This window comes from Pinus tabuliformis, chromosome Q, assembly GCF_031772625.1.
Source record: "Pinus tabuliformis cultivar Carrire ecotype Pingquan chromosome Q, CPIR1, whole genome shotgun sequence".
Classification (NCBI taxonomy): domain Eukaryota; kingdom Viridiplantae; phylum Streptophyta; class Pinopsida; order Pinales; family Pinaceae; genus Pinus; species Pinus tabuliformis.
Window position 1 is genome coordinate 1,242,288,198 of NC_142296.1, and position 21,142 is coordinate 1,242,309,339.

The following is a 21,142-nucleotide window of genomic DNA, read 5'->3' on the forward strand; positions in this document are numbered from 1 at the left end:
GTAGGCTAGTCGTGGAAAGAATATAACACAACCCAACATATTTTCTGCTGATTTTCCATTCAGAGCTTAATCAGAGACCATTATAGTGCAAGTATCCCCATCCTTTCCCATGTCTGTTTTGACAAAACATTCGCATCAAACCCCAAATCCAAAATTACCTGGTCCATTTCATAATCACGTATCTGCGCTGTTAGCCACATTTCGCGTCCTGTTCGTGCCTTATGCTTACCAATCTTTCTAACTGTGTGCTGCTCCATAGGAGTCTTTTCCTTATTGGCGCACTTGTCTATTAAGTCCTACAATCCTTCCACAACCTTTCTGTCACGCAGTAACTTCATGCAGGTCTCCAAGAAAGTAGTGAGTACAAAAGGATCAACCTCTTGTGTCGCATTGGTCTCTGGTGTCTTGTCCTGGCTTCCTGAGGTGGAGGCCTTGACGAAGCTCTTCTTTTCTTCCATAAATGTTTCTTTAGTGCGATTGAGGTAAAAGATGACTTCTTTCTCAGGATCTTTACAAACCCATCTGCCTTCTTCAGGCTGCTTACCTTTATCTACACCAATCATCATACCACTTCTTAGTACAATATTAATGCTCTAATCCTCCTCGTGGGGCTCAACCCTCATCATTTGTAAATTCTGTGTAGGCTGCTGAGGCTGCGTTTTCTTCTCTTGCATTTTAGCTATTAGCACTAGACATTCTTCTATGGCATGGTCGAATTGTCTACAGTATTGACACAAAGGGTGTGTAGGATTCAGGCAATCTTGTGCGAAGTACCTCGACTGTTTGCAGTTGTAGCAGATAACTTGACCATGACCTCTACCAGGTCCTCCCCCTCGTCTTCGTCCTCGACCTTGAAAACCCCCGCACACTCCTCCTGTGCCTTGATAGGGAGGCCGAGTTTCTGCTTGCATATGGTAAGTAGGGTTCTTTCCATCATCAACTCATAACTTTGACAGTGGTGCTCATCATAGCCCACAAATATACATAAATTGCAGAACAACTGCTGGTGTGTCTGAACGAACTTCTGAAGTAAGTGGCAGTTATCCGTCGCATGTTTCCCAGTGACTTGACAAATGATGCACCATAGCGTAACTCTCGTGCTTGGCTCGGCTGGGGCTTCTGGTTTTAAGGGGACTGGCCCCCCCCTGTAATATAATTCGCGTAGATTGGACAATGATCTTTATCGTGCTCGTGGCCTTTGCACTTCAAGCACCAAACCTCTACGCGCACTTCTCATTGAGTCTCCCTTTCTTTCTTTAGACTCTGTAATTCTAGGTGCAGGCTCTCTAACTGCGAGTGGATCTGTTGCACCCCCAAGTTTGTATCATGAATAGGTGATGCGTGCAGCTTCATTGCGATCTCTAAGGCTTCTGTTTGCGTTGCTATCTTCTGCTATGAAAGATGTATTCTTAAGTGTGGCAAGAGTGATGCTATAAACTAGTCGCGGTGCTGTGTATTTGAAATTTGCATGTTAGCCTGCCTGATATGACACTTCAACTTCTGATCAAAATCCAGAGGTGTCTCATCGACTCTCATTCGAATCTCCTTAAATTCGATTATCGAATGCGCCTTTGATTTAGGCTTACTAAATTCTTTATTTAGAGCTATCTGAGTCTCTACTAATGATGCATGAGGATTATCATCGCAATACTTAATGTACTAGGTTAGCGCGTAATCCTGCAGGGCAGTAACCAATTGTGCCTTCTTTATATTATTATTAGTGATTTGTTGCGCTGTTCGTACAACGTTCGCAACAAACCAGAATTGCTCTGGATATTCACTTCCTATGCCCTTGAAGATCAACATATTCATTGGGTTTGCCATGATGAGGGTGGAGGTGGAGGCGGAGGTGTAGGTGAAGGTGTATGTGGTAGAGGTGGAGGTGGAGGTGGAGTGGATGTATGAGATATCTTCAGAATACCATGAGTTATTAATTGAACAATGCTTCGCGGTGTAGTCAGCGTTTCCGCTTCATCGTCGCTTGAATGAGGTTCAATCAATGGACTATACTCTGTACCTGATTTGTGACTTTTAAAGAATCTACCACTTCGCGTAGCTCCGAACATTAAGGTAATGTCATTACCCGCTTTTCACATAATAGCATTTTAATCCATGTATTCAATGACCTCAAGTACTTACCTCGCGGTCCCTTGAAGAATCTTCGCTCCGCTTCGCTATAGCTAACTGAGGTATCAATTGCAAATTCAGTAACAAATTCTCCCAGAATTCGATCAAGCCAATGATTTACAACCCACGCGATCTTGTTTTCAGATGCCTCTAGCTGTCGCACCAATTCCGGAGTCCACACTATAGGACTATTGAGTTTCCACCTTCCTTAAATGTCTATCAATTTAGCTAACCACTCATATAATTCAATTGGGAAAGTGCAAAAGAATATTTCACGTACCTTTGTATACAGATACCTATTCAACCAATCATCCTTCAATAGGCGCAAATTCCTATTTTCTTGCGCTACAAATTTTTGAATCTTTTGATCTAACCTCTTTTCAATCTCTTTCTTAGTCGGATTCCAATGCTGCGACATCACACATCTCTTAAGTAGATCCTAGTCCCGACAACAGAACCATTTTTTGGCTTAGGGGGAACTGACCCAGGTTTAGAGCTAGTTGCACCAACGAACAAAACCCTACACTGCTGGCCCTTTCGGCAACAACCCGCGTAGCGTAGGATGCAATCTCAGCGGAACCAGTATTTGGGGATGCAAGAACCAAGTTTCTGCATCCAGAGACTAGTGTGATGTCTTCAATGCCTTAGACCTGCTTCCGCACATATCGATAGAATTCTAGGGATTTTTACTGTAACTAAGTTAAAGTTTTTTCTAGACCTTTGCGAAGGCCCACGACGAGTCTTTTCGAACCTTAAACAATCGATTTACCTACTTTCGCACATCAACAAACAACCCTAGATCGAAGTTCACGTAGATCTACTTAATTCATCAGAAAACATAAGATAAATAGATTTTAACTTCGTGGAAGCAGATAACCATTCATTTCATACATTATTAAGACAGATTCAGTGAATTCGTGTATTATTCATTCAACATTTCACAAAACATATCATTAATCGAAAAATATAACATAAACAGATTCAATGGAAATACTTAGTAGTTCTTCAAAAAGCTGTCTTTATTGATCTTCAGTTCACCGATTACAAACTCTTCTACCCTGTGCACACAGCTAAAGGGGTCTGGCCACTCAGCTGCGGACTCTACCTAGGCCTCATGCGCACTCAGCTGCATGAGCCTTCCCTTCTTTACCTAAGCGCAGGAAGCAGAGCTTTCCTACGTTAGAAGTTGCCCAAGACAAACAAATTCTTCAATGCACACAATTCTCGATCAAAAGTTATCTCTAAGACTCGCTAAGACTCAACTATTTATAGATTTTTAAAAACAATACCATGGCCCCCGACTCATGGGCGAGTCTCCAAAGTCGATCTAAAACAAGGGCTAAGGCCCTTTTGACTCCTATCTACTGTGCGCTCCGCATCCACATATCACGGAGACTTTACATTATTTTTACAAAACTTTTACAAAATTGGGTTAAATTAACCCCAAAACTAACCCTAGGGACCCTATCCCAACATTCTCTCACAAAATTTTATTTTCAAATACAATTTATGAAGAAATACGTAATGATTTTAATTCATCAGACTCTGTTTGTAATTTGCAAAAGAATATATATATATATAAAACACTGAATCTTTCCTTTAATTATGCTCATAAAATCTATTAGTTTGACATGTTTTTCAGTTTGGATAAATGTCTACAGTTCTTTAATCTTGTTTGCATTATGTTAAAAGGACAAGTATATATATATATATATATATATATATATATATATATATATATATATATATATAAGTCCAGGTGCTTTATGTTCCGGCGGAGGATGCGTAAGCAGGCTCGACCATAAGGGAGAGGTTTTTTCAAGATTCCCTCCCATTCTTGCCATTTTAGTTTGGCGGAGGATGCGTAAGCAGGCTCGACCATAAGGTCCGTCAGGGGCTCGACCATAAGGATGCGTAAGCACGCTCGACTAATAAGGACCGGAGGCGCTCGACCATAGGACCTTTAGGTACTCGACCATAAGGGAGAGGGAGAGGACCCTCACCATATGAATAGTGAGTGACTCCGTCCCTTTAGGGTGCGTAAGCACGCTCGACTAATAAGGACCGGAGGCGCTCGACCATAGGACCTTTAGGTACTCGACCATAAGGGAGAGGGAGAGGACCCTCACCATATGAATAGTGAGTGACTCCGTCCCTCACCCATATGATGAGTGAGAGTTAAAACCCTTTAGGGGGCTCGACTGATAAGGATGCGTAAGCAGGCTCGACTGTTAAGGAGAGGACCCTTTAGGGTGCTCGACCATAAGGGAGAGGAGAGGAGAGGGGGCTCAACCATAGGGAGAGGAGAGGACCTTTAGGTACTCGACTGTTAAGGATGCGCAAGCAGGCTCGACCATAAGGGAGAGGACCCTTTAGGGTGCTCTTTTAAAGAAATATTGTTCTCTAATCTGTCTTTTTCATATATATATATAGGCATTACCTTAGTTGTGTACCATTTTGTATAAATTCTTAAATCAATATTCATGCATATATGCATAATTTTTTTATTCCGAGGAAGTACTTATATTCACTCATATATATATATATATATATATATATATATATATATACACACACACACTTGACTACATATCTATTTCCATGTATCAAATTTTGTGTAGATATAATTTGAATATAAAGAATGATAAAGAATGATTTATTTATTTATTTATTTACAGAATACTACTGTAAATACTTTTAAATATCCGTAGTTCAAAAAATAAGTAACACTAAAAAATTAACAGAACTTTAAGTAATACATAGTTGAAAAGCTCAAACTACCAACTTTAAATGTATGTCTGGAAAATTAATAGTTGAGTACTTGGCTATTTCCAGCCTTGATACTTCCTCTATGAAGATACCCCTCTCAGCATAGGTCTGCAAATGTCTTCTGTTTGCCCTATTCACTTTCCACGCTCACAATCTCTCTAAGACAACATGAGTCTCTCCAGCAAGAAGACCAAAACATAAATTATCCTTTTTTTCCTATTACCCATCTCCCACTCATTTTGGTAGTTGGTAACTACCTCCACCTCCCCAACATATGGCATCTAGTTACTAGCTCATTATTGAGATTTTGTTTCCCACTCCTAAAGAAAACATCATGTCTTTTAGGGAATCAATAAATTGGCCAATTCCATAAATTCATAATAAATCTTATCATCCAGATTAGATGCCTAAGACTTATTACTAGGTAATTAATATTCGCCAACAATTTGTACTCATATTTCTTTCAGCGAAGTGTACTCCAACATTATTTTTTTAGACCTCTTTTATTTACTATAAACATATTAAATACATATTTATAGTCATTCATTATCAATAATAAAGTATAGATAATTAAATTCTTCACGTCTTTCAAACTTAAAACACACACACACACATATAATTAATTACATAAAAACCTCAAGTCAAGGAATGTCACATCCTCCTTTGCTTGATAATTAAATTCTTCATGTCTTTCAAACTTTAAAAAATAAAACACATACACACACACACATAATTAATTACATAAAAACCTCAAGTGAGGGGATGTCACATCCTCCTCTGCTTGAATTTGACACCGTCTCAGTGTATAATCATAGTCTTCTGGAATACACTCCAGCTTGCTATAACAAAGAAGAATATTCTTCTTTAAAAACATCCTCCAACTCCCAAATTGACTCTTCCAAATTGAAATGTTTCCATTGAATTTTTAGTTGAGTTATGTCTCTATTCCAGAGCATGACTACTCTCCGGTCTAGAATACATAGTGGTTATGCCAGGAATCCTACCTATGGCTCCACCTATACAACATTCTAATCAATTATACTAGATGAGTCATGTACATATTTATTTAATAAAGATACATGAAAAACATTGTGAACTTTTATGTTTGCTGGAAGAGTGAGTTGATAAGAAACTGGTCCAATTCTGGCTAAAACTTTAAAAGGTCCATAGTATCTAGTTGATAACTTGGCAAAATTGCCAAGTCTAAGTGTGATTTTCTTTGGTTTTACTTTTAACTATACATGATCTCTCACATTGAATTCCTTCTGAACCATTTTTAGATCTGCATAACTTTTTTGTTGATCTTGTGTGTATTTTAAATTTTGTCTGACCTGTTTAATCACTTCCTCCATCTCCTTTAACATATATAGCCCCAATACTAACCAATCTTCAAGATGGTCCCAACTTGGAGGTAATTTTCATGTTCTGCCATATAGTACAGGGACTCATCTTCAAAGAAGTTTGGTACCCATTATTATAAGAAAAATCAACTAAGTGAAGATAATCTTCCCACTTAGTTGGTTTGTCCATACTATACATTCTAAACACATATTCTAAGATTTGATTAGTTCTTTCCGTTTGAACATTAGTTTGAGGGCGATAAACTGTTTAAAGTTCAAATTTGTCCCCATTTCTTCAAATAATTGCTTCCAAAATTTTGAAGTGAATTTGGTATCACGGTCTAAAATCATAGTTTAGGGCATACCGTGAAACCTAAATATATATTTCATGAAGATGTATGCTATATTAATAGCCTTAAAGGTATATTTAATAAGAATAAAGTGTTCAACTTTACTAAGCTTATCTACCACTACCATGATTGAGTCATGTTGTTTCCTAGTCCTTGGTAGTCTAGTAATAAAATCCATGGATATGGTTTCCCATTTCCATTCTGGAATAGGAAAAGGTTGCAACAATCCTGCTAGGTGTTGATGAGAAGCCTTCACTTGTTGGCATTCTAAACACCTAGTCACATATCATGCTGTCTCTATTTTCATGTTAGGACAATAATAATCCTTCCTCAACACAATTATTAGTCTTTGGTACCCAGGATGTCCAATAGTCGGTTTCTTATGCAATTCATCTAATTTTTTTTTTTCAATTTTGAATAATTGGGTAAGTAAATTATTCCTTTGAACAACAACAAATCTTGATTATTTACTGAAAAATCAGTGTCCTTTGAACTCCTAACAACTCAATTTTCTGCATTTTACTTTTAATTTGCATGTATCCTTCATCAAATTTTGTTGCTGTTTTTATCTTCTTTATCAAATCTATAGGCCAACTGGTTGCTTAAATGGTACAATTTTGGCTTAATTTTTTGCTTAAAACATCAACAATTTTGTTTTCTTTGCCTTTAATGTGTACGATTTCAAAATCGTACTCACTAAGGAAAACCAACCATCTAGCTTGCCTAACATTTAGATTTTCTTGGTCAAAAATATACTTGAGGCTAACATTTCTTGTCTTTAGCTGGAATTTCCATCCTATCAAATAATGTGTCAAAATTTCTAAAGCATGGATGATGGCTTCTAGTTCTAATTCATGCGTAGCATAGTTATTTTCATGATATTTTAATTTCCTCGACTCATAGATGATTACATGCCCCTCTTGCATTAAGACACCTTCCAATCCTTTTTTACAAGCATCCGTGCATACAATAAAATATTTATTAGTATCAGCTAAAGTTTAGGATGGACGTCAATGGTTAATAACTGCTTTAGTTTCTCAAAACTATCTCTAACTCCATTCAAATTTTATCCACTACTTTTGTAAAGAAGTAATATGATATGCCAATTTAGAGAAACCATCTATAAATCTTCTGTAATAACCTATTATTCCCATAAATGGACTAACCTCAACACATCTTTAGGTAATGGCCACTCAATAATAGCTCTAATCTTTTCTCGGTCTACAACAATCCCTTCCTTAGACACTATATGTCCCAAATACTAAATTTGTTCTTGGTAGAATGAAAATTTTCTAAACTTAGCGTATAACTCATTCTCTCTAAGTGTTTGAAGAAAAATCTGCAAGTTCCGATCATGTTATTATTTACTTAAACTAGAATATCACCTACGAATACTATGACAAATTTGTCAAGAAAATGACTCAAATCACTATTCATCAAGCACATGAAAGTTGTTGGTGCATTAACGAGTCCAAATGGAAACACTAGAAATTCATAGTGTCCATATCTTTTTCTGAATGCTCATTTATGTATATCTTGAATCTTGATCCTTATTTGATGATATCCATACCTTAGATCAAATTTTGAAAAGATTGATGCTCCTTTGACTTGATCAAACAAGTCATCAATTTAGAGTAAAGGATATTTGTTTTTAATGGTCATTTTTTTTCGCTGTCTATAGTTAATACAAAGTTTAAGTGTCCCATCTTTCTTCTTCACAAATAAATTGGTGCATCCCAGGGAGACACACTAGGTCTTATGTACTTCTTATATAACAAGTTTTGAAATTGAATCTCCAACTCCATTAACTCTCATCCTATATGGAGCTTTGGACACTAAAAATTCTCCAGGAATGGTATCAATAGTGAAATCTATATTTCTCCTTGAAAGAAGTCTTGGTATCTCTTCAAGAAATACATCTTTATACTACTCCAAAATAGGGTAGTCTTCTAAAGATGGTTTTTGTTTTCTTTCATCTAAATCCTTAACCTGGGAAACAAGCATTTGACATCCTTTGCGAGCACATTTCTTCAGTTGTAATGTAGAAATTTTCCTCACAAAAATAACTCTTGGCACTCCTTTAACTATGTAGTCCTCACCATCATCATTAACACAGGTGAAAGACTTCTCCAAGCAATTCAAAATTACTTTATGAGATTTTAACCAATCCATCCCAGTTAACACATAATATTACCCCAAAGGTAAAACTTTCAAACTTAATTGAGTGTTCATTCTATTCAAGTTTAATAAACAACCTTTTCTTATTTATATCACTTTGATTTTTGTTCACATAGCTAGTTGTACTAACCAAGGTTTTCTTTGTTTTTCATTTCTAAGTTCATGCTTTTCAATTGTAGTAGGGAAATATAATTTAGAGTAGATCCAAGATCTAACACAAAAACATTTTTCTTAGAAATTTTACCTTAAACTTCCACCATTGTGGACTGGTAGTCTGCTTGTCTTCCATCTGTTGCTACAACAATCCTCGAAATGTTGTCGGCAATATCATTGATTGTAGATGCTTCTTGCTGGTTATTTACAATGCCCCTTTTATTTACTGGATTTTGTGGAAAGCATCTACACAAATGATTTTCACTATTGAGGAAAGCACTAGCTAGTAGAGGAGAGCACACCTTGGCTCAAGAGTCCCCTCTTTGAAATCCTCTACCTCACCAAACTCACTATAGCTTCGTAATCACTGCTCTGACATCATCTCGTCCATCCAACAATAGGGTTCCAAAAAAGTCCCTTCTCTCATGGCTTGCCCCTTCTTTTATAGGAGTCCTCATAGGTGAGACTTGGCATGTCATGCATAATTAGTTATTTTTTTTATAATTCAATAGCTTGATTATTCACCCATCCAAGTATCACTCTCTCATCAAGGGTCTCCCCAAAATTATTTACTTAAATTTTAATTTAAAACTAATATTTTCCTCACCTCAACAAGATTCCTATTTCTTCTCCTAGTTGCCTCTTTATCCCCCTTTTTATTCCTTAATTTGGGTTCATTACTAAAGTCAATTAATGAGTCAAGATTTGATCCCCTATCTACCCCCTTAATTTAACTCAAGTTATCTCTTAGATGGATATTCTTATGTTGGTTGTTGCCACATGGAGGTTCTCTACATTTCTCTAAATTTAATTTATTATTCTTATTTTAATTCACCTTCCTCTTCTCTTAATTAGGCTTAATTAGTTTAAGATTAATCTTTATCCTTACAATTATGTCCCTATTTCCCCTTCTACCTAATTAAACTACATAATCTACCTAATATTTTCCAACATGGGGAGGGTAGAGTTTTTAAGATAAAATATTTTATTTCTTCCTATGATCCTCTTAACTCAAGTTTTATTCTTGATTTAATTACCTCAGTTTCTAACATCATTTACCCTTGATGTAAATTTACCCAGTTTTCATTTCTTGATTATATTTATTAGTTAATTTATTTTTAATGATTCCAAGGTGCCAAGTTTGGGTCGTGCCCTTCAAGAACTTCCCTTGAAGCTCCAAGGGTGCCACGCTTAACAATTTATTTGTGATGCCAAGGGTGAAAAGTTGGTCGTGCCCTTTAAGAAATTCCCTTGAATTCCAAGGGTGCCACGCCTAACATTTTATTTGTGATGCCAAGGGTGCCAAGTTGGTCGTGCCCTTCAAGAAATTCCCTTGAAGTTCCAAGGGTGCCATGCCACTTGCCCTTCAAGCATTCAGTGACTACGAGGGGAAAGTATAGGTGCAACATCATAGACCGCTATCATCTCTTATGTTGCCTGCTATAGTGAGACTAATGGTGTCGGGGATCAAGGAATCCGCTTTGATGCGCGTCCCCCGGTAAAATCCTCATGAGCGACCCAACTTGGGGACCTGCACTCATGGCATCGTGATATTCAAGGCGAAGGTGTTTCAACCCTTCCAGCCCAAGTCATGGCGGGAGTGCTAGTGGGTGAGATCAGGGACACTATCCCACCCCTCCCATGTAGTTCCATCCACTTGTACAACCCCATCACCCATATGTGAGTCATTCGGCCAAGCAACTAATCTGTGCCTGCAACCATTAACATATCATCATAATATAGATAAACATATATAGTAGGTTTCAAAATCGATTAGAATTTCAAAGATAAAATAATATAAATTTTCATCAAACCAGGGGTCGTCAACTCGTCCTGTGCGAGTGCCTCTGGTGGTTTCCTGCCATACTCAATAAAAATCAGTAACCAAGTTTCTCAGTGTTAGTCATTGTCATAATAGCATTATTACCACCACTTGGTCATTCACATCATTGTTCATTATGAACCAGAACTAATGTAAGTAGCTAACATAGGGGATACCTCCATCATGGCTAGCATCGTCATAACCTTAATGGAACCATACATATAGATCAAAGCTATCATCATTATAACATCAATAGAAACATGCCTATCCTTTACTACTATCACCATCATGATATCAATAGAGAGTACACATAACCATTAATTATATCGTAATCATAATATTAATAGAGAACATACATAACCATCACATTCACTAATAATAGAGTCACGTTTCTGAATCCTCAACCCGAGTTCCTCATAGACTAAAGTATGTAAGATAATGTCATATAATCTTAGGAGAAATGACGATACATAATCTTAGGAACCCTTCCTGAAACTCTTTCCAACCTTCTAGTGGGCAGGTTATAATTTTCCCAAGGTATTTATACCACGAATTCCGTTATAACTAAAGGACTATATCTGGGGAACATTGCAGCCCAATTTTTTTTTTTTTACTAAGCAACAACAAAACAAGGGCAGGATAATCATAATCAATATTCATCTCATGGTACAATTAATATATGATGCTTTCAACCAAGTAAAGTCGTCTACATACTGTACTCCTGTAGCCTCCAATTATAGTTGTTCATTTCAAACTACGTCTACATGACCCTATAAGTGACAATATCGGGGACAATATGTAACACAAAGTGATTTGTATAATCATCATTGCATATGGTAGAGTTCATTGTCATAGATGTTGCAATAATATTGTCGTAGAAGAAAAGATCGTATAAATTATTCCAAAAGTTGTCCATACGTTTGATATTTTCAAAAGTCTTAAATTCTAAGTTATCCCTTTTGATAATTCTGCAATATTTCCCCAATATCTCAATAAGTGTCATTTTGGACTCTTGTCAGTATGTTCCCTAAAATGATATTTGTAGCATCGTATTTAGGCCATAGGCAGAAAAATGTCGAAAGAGGTGGACAAGTAAGAATAAGAATTTCAAATGGCGAACTTAAGCTTACGAGCTAGCAAAAAGATGAAGGACTTTGATGTCAAAAGTGCTAAAATTAAAACATTCTTATTAGAAGTTGTAAATAAATAAATAATTAGATAAATTACAAAGCAAGTGATTGTGCGTCAAGATGTAGTGTTCAATGAATAGTTCCTAGGAGTTCATCCAACCAAGAAACTCTTTGAAACATCACCACATTACTTAATTATAGATAATATCCTAGTAAGCAATGATGTTAGTGTCTCAACTAGTTAGAGATGATGTGGTACATGACCTAACAATGGAAGAATATAAACATGCAGTTGATAATATATCAAGCATTGAATTGGGCATAAAGAAGAATACTCTAAATAAGGAAATTATGCCAATCAATCAAAAACATACTTCTCAATCCAAGGAATCAAAACTATCGAGAGGAATCAAATTGGTTATAACACCTACCACACCTCACCTATCAAGAAAGAGATAGTGACATCCCTGCTATCACTCTAAGTTCATCTCCAAAGAAAGATCTCAACCTTTTTCAAAGAAAACCCAAGGATACTGTTAAGTGATCACAACTTGTGACCAATGACCACTCCACTTCACCTTCTCATGCGTAAATAATTAAATAAATTATCAAATTATCATAGCAACCTATTGAAAATATGATATCCAAATTATAATATATATTTATATCAATAATGATATTGATGAAAACTATAATTTAATTCAAATTATTATTAAAAATTTCAAAACAAATTAATTTAATAATATTTTAAAACACACTACTAACTTTTCATGTACCCATAAAAAAAATAAAATCTTTTTGCAATCAATATTTAATTATTGTCTTTTCTTTAATACATACCAGTATATAAAACTTCTATACAATTGATGTAAATATTAAATTTAACCAAGATATTACTACATAAAACATAATTTCCATATGTCAATTTATAATGTGGCACTTTCAACTTGTTATTAATTTTTAAAAGAATGGCTTGATTATTGTTAGAACATTAAAATGCTTCACATCCAACCACTCATAAAGCCTAAACCAAGAAAATTAGCGTATGACGAAGTCAAGATTAAGTTTTTGGTATTATACGAAAAAAAAAGACAATTTATTGAAATGAGATGGAACTAGTTTCATCAGTTAAACTTATTCTTATGTTTTATTTTATTATCATTTTCTGTGATTTTTAATCATCAGATTATTATATAAATATTGAGCACATTTAAACATCCTTAGCTGTCATAAACCATGTGCATTAACCAGTTCATTTTAAGGATGAGGGCTTCTTAGTTGTATATTTCAATACCACCCTAAACAGAGTCTCTGATTTTGTAGCTTTAGCAGTTCTATATATAAATATACATTTATTCTACACATGCTGTGATTATCATTTATTTATTCAGATACATCACAAAATGTTTGTGCACTGTTTGATATCCTAAAAATTTACATGGAGTATATCCAATGCATAGGCAAATGTAGGGTCAAAAGGAACAATATGCTACTTAAAGTATTATAAAATTTGCATGTTTAGATATTGCTTTGAAGTTTTTATTTAACTTCCAGTTCTTAGGATTTCTATAGCATGCACATATGCAGACTTTTGATGATTCCTAGGATGTTAGTGAAGCACTAGTACACCCTTTCTCACCACCAAAAACTTAGTCCTTGAACCTTCTTTTTACTTCATTTGCAATATGGAAATTACATGTGCAATTCTACTATGAATTTTCTGCTTCTTTTGTACATTATTGATTCCCAAAATTTCGTTTTCCAGCCTTGCTTAGTTGCCTGGAACCTAATTTAGACCATAAAATAAAAATCTATATTTCTACATTCTGGAAATTAAATTTAGTTTTTCTTTCCTTTTGATTTCTGGATTTCCAGCATTTAGATTAACACACAAATTTTAATTTCCAGATTGCATTCGAGTATAAATACTTCATTTCTCTACCTAGAATTAGATTTATTTATTTATTTTGTTTATTTTTATTTTTTTTCATATTTTGCATTTTGGAATTTACCTTCTTTATTTTTGTTATAAATTTTTGAAATTTTGCATCATATTTAATTCAGAAATTGTAAATTCCAAATTGCATTTAAGCACCTAAACTTTCATTTCCAAATCATAACTTTATCCAGCTTCACTCTCTTTTTTTTTTTATAGGTTCTTCCAAATACATGTATACAGTAGTATGTGTTTTCAATTTGGTTACTGCAATTAAATTAGTTTGTCCAACACTTGAATAAATCCTTCATTTCCTTCATTTCATCTGCAAACAATGTTGAATGCAAGTTCCTTTTCCCCGTTGGTTTTCAGAATAAGGTGTATTACTTATAATAATAGAAGCATTACGAAGTATTATGAATTCAGACTCTGAACTTTTATCTTTTATAGCTTGTGTTTTCAAATCAATATATTTGTTTCCATGTGCATGTGGACCCCTTATTTTAGAAAACCTCTTGTTCACTGAAGGCAATTGATTTTCATTTCAATTCTACTACATAGCTGGTGACATAAAGTATAATATAAGAAATAAAAGGAGTGATTATCCCAATTAGTAGGTTGTCTAGGTTGTCATATTTATTAAAGATACAATTATCGATATTCAACAGAAAGTAGTCACTTAAGATTTACTTACATTTTGTAAAGAGTGCTATTTAAGCTGCTTGGCAAACATTCCAATTACTATCACATGGATGAAATAACTAGGATAGATATTTTTTTTAAGATTCTAGAGTACTCCTATTACTAAGTTGTACAATTCTGGTGCAATTCTGCATGAATCTTTGCTGTCAATCATCAACAATTTTTTTTTTTTTATACTAAAAAAATGGTTCTATATGGGATTAGTGTAAGCAATACTTCTGCCACAAAAACATCCAGAGCCTTCAAACATGAATTCATTCATGAGTCATCTTAGATAATTCATCTTTAAAAATAGACACCGTCAGTAATTTGAGAATCAACAAAAAATTGAATTCTGAATTATGCTCACCGTATGTTTGACTTGGTGCCCTTTGGTTGATAAACTAGGGTAATTTCAAAAGAACTAACTTATGTAGATTTGCCTCTTACTCTATCAACGGTTATATCAAATTGGGTATAATTTGTTTCTGCTTTTTTTTTAGCAAACTTTGGCCTACATAGATATTAAGGTTCCACTAAAGCTTTACAAAATCAACGGACCTATTCACCGTGGCCCCGGCCCAAACCGTAATGTGTCAACAATTTTGATGCCTTGCATTAGCTCTTCGAAATAACTTTGAGATCCGGTCTATCTAAAAATATTGTTATTTTGTTTGCGGAATTAATATCGAATATATATTTTTCTATTGTGCAAACGAGAAATTAGTGACATTTGCGTCAATTTTTTTGTTTTTGTTTTTCTTGAATTTCACCTCGTCTCTGATTCGATCAATAAGGTTTATAATCAATTGCTTCGCTGTTGAAGGTTTCATGCCCGACGGGTCTGCGTTAGAGTATAGCTTGCATCCAATTCCTGTTACCCTTGTGATCAGAATATCTACGCTCCATGTTGTATAGATTTTGCCACAATTACAGTTTTAATTCAAAAAAATCCAATCCATTCTTAAGCGCCAAAACACAGAGAAATTTGAATATTCAATCCAATCAATTTATGTCAAATAATTACACTCAGATCTCCAAAATCTCGCCCAAATCTCAGATGCAAAGCATTGTTGGCATAATTAATTAATAATTATAGATTTCTGAAGGTGAAACTGATTCAATTTATTTTCTATCTGCAGGTTTTTCATTGCACGGTTTCTGATTTTCCCAATAAGTCGATGCCAGGTAATAAGAAGCAATTATCATCAGGAAACGAAATCTATCAGTTTTCCATACACAATATGCATGACATCAAAATGATCCATTTAAGAGTCCGAACGATGTGGGATTCGAGAGAAAAGAATGCAGGAACGAAATTTGACCGCACGAGAATAGCACGAGTGGTTTCCAATGGAAAATTGACAACGTGATGAAATCGAGGCGCCTTCGGAAACTTAAAGGAGTAATTTCAGTCCAAAATTAGAATGAAAAGGACAAAATTTGACTTCAACAGAACCCAAAAATATCGCTTGGAGGGATAAAGATTCGGAAAAATTTGACAGTATACATCTTTTATATATATATATATATATATATATATATATATATATATATATATTTCAAAATCAACTTCATTGATTTTGAAATTTAAATAAATTTTAATAAATATAGACAATTTTAAAACTACAATTTACAAACAAAAACCACAACCACACTTATATATTTTCTTTAACCTCTCTATTTTTTCAAAACTCTAAACCAAATCCTTGAAATTTTATTTAAAAATCCTTTTGTAATTAATATATATTTAAAACTTAAATGTTCAAATCTCAAAACTACATTTGCCTTGAAATCTTATCTGATATAAAAATTAATATATATATTTAAAACACAAACTAATATATATATATATATATATATATAATCATTAATTTCAAAAAATTATATATATATATAACTAATAACAATTAGTTTAAAAAAATTAGTATTCAAAACTTATTGCTCTTAACATAAATATATATAGAAACTCAACTCAACTTCAAAATTTATTTCCTTGTTCCGCGAGATTTTTAAACCATTAAAGAAACTTTTTGAACCATTAAAGAAACCACTGAAATTCAAAATTAACCGCCATTTACCTTTATTTTACCTTTATTTTGTGTTTACAGGTCAGTGCGTTTTATCATTCCAGCCATGCAAATCCGTGTCATAAACTCTAAACCATGAATTTATACCAACTCTAATCGTTGTATTTACTGGATAATGGCTACTTATTAACGTTTCATATTATAGAATTTTTATAGCTCTGCTAATTTAATTAAGGACAAAGAGTTCTGTAAGATTTAAACTTAAATAGGCGTTTCTGAGAATTCGGCGATATGTCAATAATTTAAAATAATTACAGTAGACAATATCGTTTGCATTGATTGAAGATTTTAAGCTTAAATAATTTTCTGAGGATTCGGCGATATCTCAGTAATTTAAAATAATTATAGTAGACAATATCGTTTTCATTGATTGAAGATTTTATTGTTTTCAGGTAACTGTTCTCAGAGCTTTAGCTTGGCGACACTTTTTTCCCTGAAATGGAAAGTTGAAAAATGGAAAAGGGCGAAATGGAGAAGGGAAGTCTATCGCCGTGTGACGGAGAAGCTCAGAAGAAATGGTTGGAGGAGCACAAAGGAGATCGTTACAAGTGCCAACAACAGATCAATGCTTTTAAATACGCATGCTTCATTAAGAAACCTTCTCATCCATCTGAGTCGGATCCAAAGCCAAGCTATTAGCTATTTTTGGTAGAGATCGTTATTTCAGAAAAGGATTACTATTTTGTTTCTATATGTAACACGAGATTTGATTTAAATCTCCTTTGAGCTCAACTTGTTTTAATAATTCTCTTTTTAGCTGATGTGATTTCATGTTATGAGATCTATTTCTTCCGTGGAAACTGAAAAACTCGTTGAAGATACACTGTGTTGTGTGTATCAGTGCTCAGGGTTGACCATTATATATAGTACCTGCACAAAACCGCCACAAGAATTTCCAGGAATTATGGTTTCAGTGCTATGTCGATTGCAGATTTGGCGTTAGGGTTTACTTTATAAAAAAAAAATTAAAAATGTTGTGGAGTTTTTTTTTTTTGGGGTGAGTTCAACGATTTAATAGCCAGCGGCAGTAGGAGCACTACCCAACATTTATTTATGGATATTTATTTAGGCGAGTATTTGGGGAATTTGGCCAAATTTTTGTGTGAGTAGTTTTTTGAACTTTTTTATTTTTTATTTTTATAACACCACTGAATAAAATAACTCTGGGCATGATTCATATGGGCTCATGTAGAAGATATTTTAACAAAACTAGTCATCCATGCATGGGCCCATAGGTCTCAAGGGTTCAACATGGCTCTGATACCAAGTGTAAGGACCACATTCAGAGTGTAAGGACCACATTCAGACTATATACAATTTTTTTATTATAAAACAACAAATACAACAGAAAAGAAACGCATTGAATTTCAAATTTATTCAACACTGTCTAACACATTCCTGACACTCATTTCAGGAAACATATCATAACATTTACATACTTTTAACTAAGATCAAATAGTAATGAAATACATATGTACCATTCACCAGAAGGCGAGACTCCGCTTGCTCTGCTGTTACTAGTATTCCCTTGTTGCCGGTCACCTCCGCGAGTGAATGATGACGTACTTGATCCGAATGCGAAGACCCACCGGTTAACCTCCCAGCCTACTCCTTGGGTACTCTTCTTCCCCGCGGACCCCCGAGCTGCAATGGGGTTGTACAATGGAGGAAAGCAATAGCTAGTAGAGGAGAGCACACCTTGGCTCAAGAGTCCCCTCTCTGAAATCCTCTACCTCACCAAACTCACTATAGCTTCGTAATCACTGCTCTGACATCATCTCATCCATCCAACAATAGGGTTCCAAAAAAATCCCTTCTCTCATGGCTTGCCCCTTCTTTTATAGGAGTCCTCATAGGTGACATGGCATGTCATGCATAATTATAATTCAATAGCTTGATTATTCACCCACCCAAGTGTCACTCTCTCATCAAGGGTCTCCCCAAAATTATTTACTTAAATTTTAATTTAAAACTAATATTTTCCTCACCTCAACAAGATTCCTATTTCTTCTCCTAGTTGCTTCTTTATCCCCCTTTTTATTCCTTAATTTGGGTTCATTACTAAATTCAATTAATGAGTCAAGATTTGATCCCCTATCTACCCCCCTAATTTAACTCAAGTTATCTCTTAGATGGATATTCTTATGTTGGTTGTTGCCACATGGAGGTTCTCTACATTTCTCTAAATTTAATTTATTATTCTTATTTTAATTCACCTTCCTCTTCTCTTAATTAGGCTTAATTAGTTTAAGATTAATCTTTATCTTTACAATTATGTCCCTCTTTCCCCTTTTCCCTAATTAAACTACATAATCTACCTAATATTTTCCAACATGGGGAGGGTAGAGTTTTTAAGATAAAATATTTTATTTCTTCCTATGATCCTCTTAACCCAAGTTTTATTCTTGATTTAATTACCTCGGTTTCTAACATCATTTACCCTTGATGTACATTTACCCAGTTTTCATTTCTTGATTATATTTATTAATTAATTTACTTTTAATGATTCCAAGGTGCCAAGTTTGGGTTGTGCCCTTCAAGAACTTCCCTTGAAGCTTCAAGGGTGCCACGCCTAACAATTTATTTGTGATGCCAAGGGTGCAAAGTTGGTCTTGCTCTTCAAGAAATTCCCTTGAAGTTCCAAGGGTGCCACGCCTAACATTTTATTTGTGATGCCAAGGGTGCCAAGTTGGTCGTGCCCTTCAAGAAATTCCCTTGAAGTTCCAAGGGCATCACGCCACTTGCCCTTCAAGCATTTTGTGACTACGAGGAGAAAGTATAGGTGCAACGTCATAGACCGTTATCATCTCTTATGTTGCCTGCTATAGTGAGACTAATGGTGTCGGGGATCAAGGAATCCGCCTTGATGCGCACCCCCCGGTAAAATCCTCATGAGCGACCCAACTTGGGGACCTGCCCTCATGGCATCGTGATCTTCAAGGCGAAGGTGTTTCAACCCTTCCAGCCCAAGTCACGACGGGAGTGCTAGTGGGTGAGATCAGGGACACTGTCCCACCCCTCCCATGTAGTTCCATCCACTTGTACAACCCCATCACCCATATGTGAGTCATTCGGCCAAGCAACTAATCTGTGCCTGCAACCATTAACATATCATCAGAATATAGATAAACATATATAGCAGGTTTCAAAACCGATTAGAATTTTAAAGATAAAATAATATAAATTTTCATCAAACCAGGTGTCGTCAACTCGTCATGTGCGAGTGCCTCTGGTGGTTTCCTGCCATACTCAATAATAATCAGTAACCAGGTTTCTCAGTGTTAGTCATTGTCATAATAGCATTATTACCATCACTTGGTCATTCACATCATTGTTCATTGTGAACCAGAACTAATGTAAGTAGCTAACATAGGGGATACCTTCATCATGGCTAGCATCATCATAACCTTAATGGAACCATACATATAGATCAAAGCTATCATCATTATAACATCAATAGAAACATGTCTATCCTTTACTACTATCACCATCATGATATCAATAGAGAGTACACATAACCATTAATTATGTCATAATCATAATATTAATAGAGAACATACATAACCATCACATTCACTAATAATAGAGTCACATTTCTGGATCCTCAACCTGAGTTCCTTATAGACTAAAGTATGTAAGATAATGTCATATTAGGGTCAGGAAACTAGAGTGGGCACTACATTCATGAGACTTACTTCCACTAGAAGTTATAGAATCAAGTGCATATGTTGATTCACTCTTAGTTACCTTCTTATGAGTTTCTTCCGTTTCCTTGTTGAATCCATCTTCTTCTAATTTTCTCAACAAATAACCATTAATCTCCTCATGTTCTTCTTTAGCTTTGGACAATCTTTCTTGACTGACCTTTATGTTATCTAAGTCTTCCTTCAACCTACACATTACTTGCAATGTATCAGATTCTTTGTTCTATGTATTACCAGTTCCTTCCCCCATCATTCCAATCTCAATATTAGGTTTGTCACCACCTCTAGGTGATCCTATGGAATTCTGTCCCATGAGGGCTTCAATGGGGGAGAAATACCACACCACGTGCATTCATATTGGGAGATAATATTGAGGAAAAAATGACATAATATATTAAGAATATAATAGGGGGTAAAGTGTTTTTATACTGGAAGGTATAAAAAAGGGAGATCAAAGTTAATGAAAAATATAAAGGGGTATAAAAAATGTTAATGAAAAAATGGATACCTACAATAGCTAGTGAAAGTAGGGGTTTTTTAAATTGGGAAGGTGTATTGGGTTTGTATTGGTAGGGGGTTAAATAATTTCATTTTTAGAGGTCTTTTCCAATATGTAGTCAAATAAGGGTATTGTTTAGTATGCCATGAACGCATGTGATATGTCAGAGGTTCATTGAGTGAATCCCCCGTGGTCTTCCCATTATATTCCTCAACCATACTTCAATTTTTTCTAATATTCCTTTGATTATATGATCATGACATAAATACAAATAACCGTTTTAGTTTAGGACCCATAAAAGACCCAATATTGTAACCTACGACTCTAATACCACTTGTAATGAACCTCTTCTAACCATTTAAA

At 35.0% G+C, this 21,142-nt stretch overlaps 1 protein-coding gene across 1 annotated transcript in view; it reads left to right on the forward strand.

Annotated features, from left to right (window-relative positions):
- LOC149224312 (uncharacterized) overlaps positions 1 to 17,250 on the forward strand; it is a 222,851-nt gene extending 205,601 nt beyond the window's left edge. The window contains exon 2 of the mRNA XM_089386089.1: positions 16,969 to 17,250. Coding sequence (XP_089242215.1) covers positions 16,969 to 17,228 — 260 coding nt within the window. The 3' untranslated portion in view covers positions 17,229 to 17,250. The remainder of the gene's footprint in view (positions 1 to 16,968) is intronic.
- Positions 17,251 to 21,142: the final 3,892 nt, after the last annotated feature.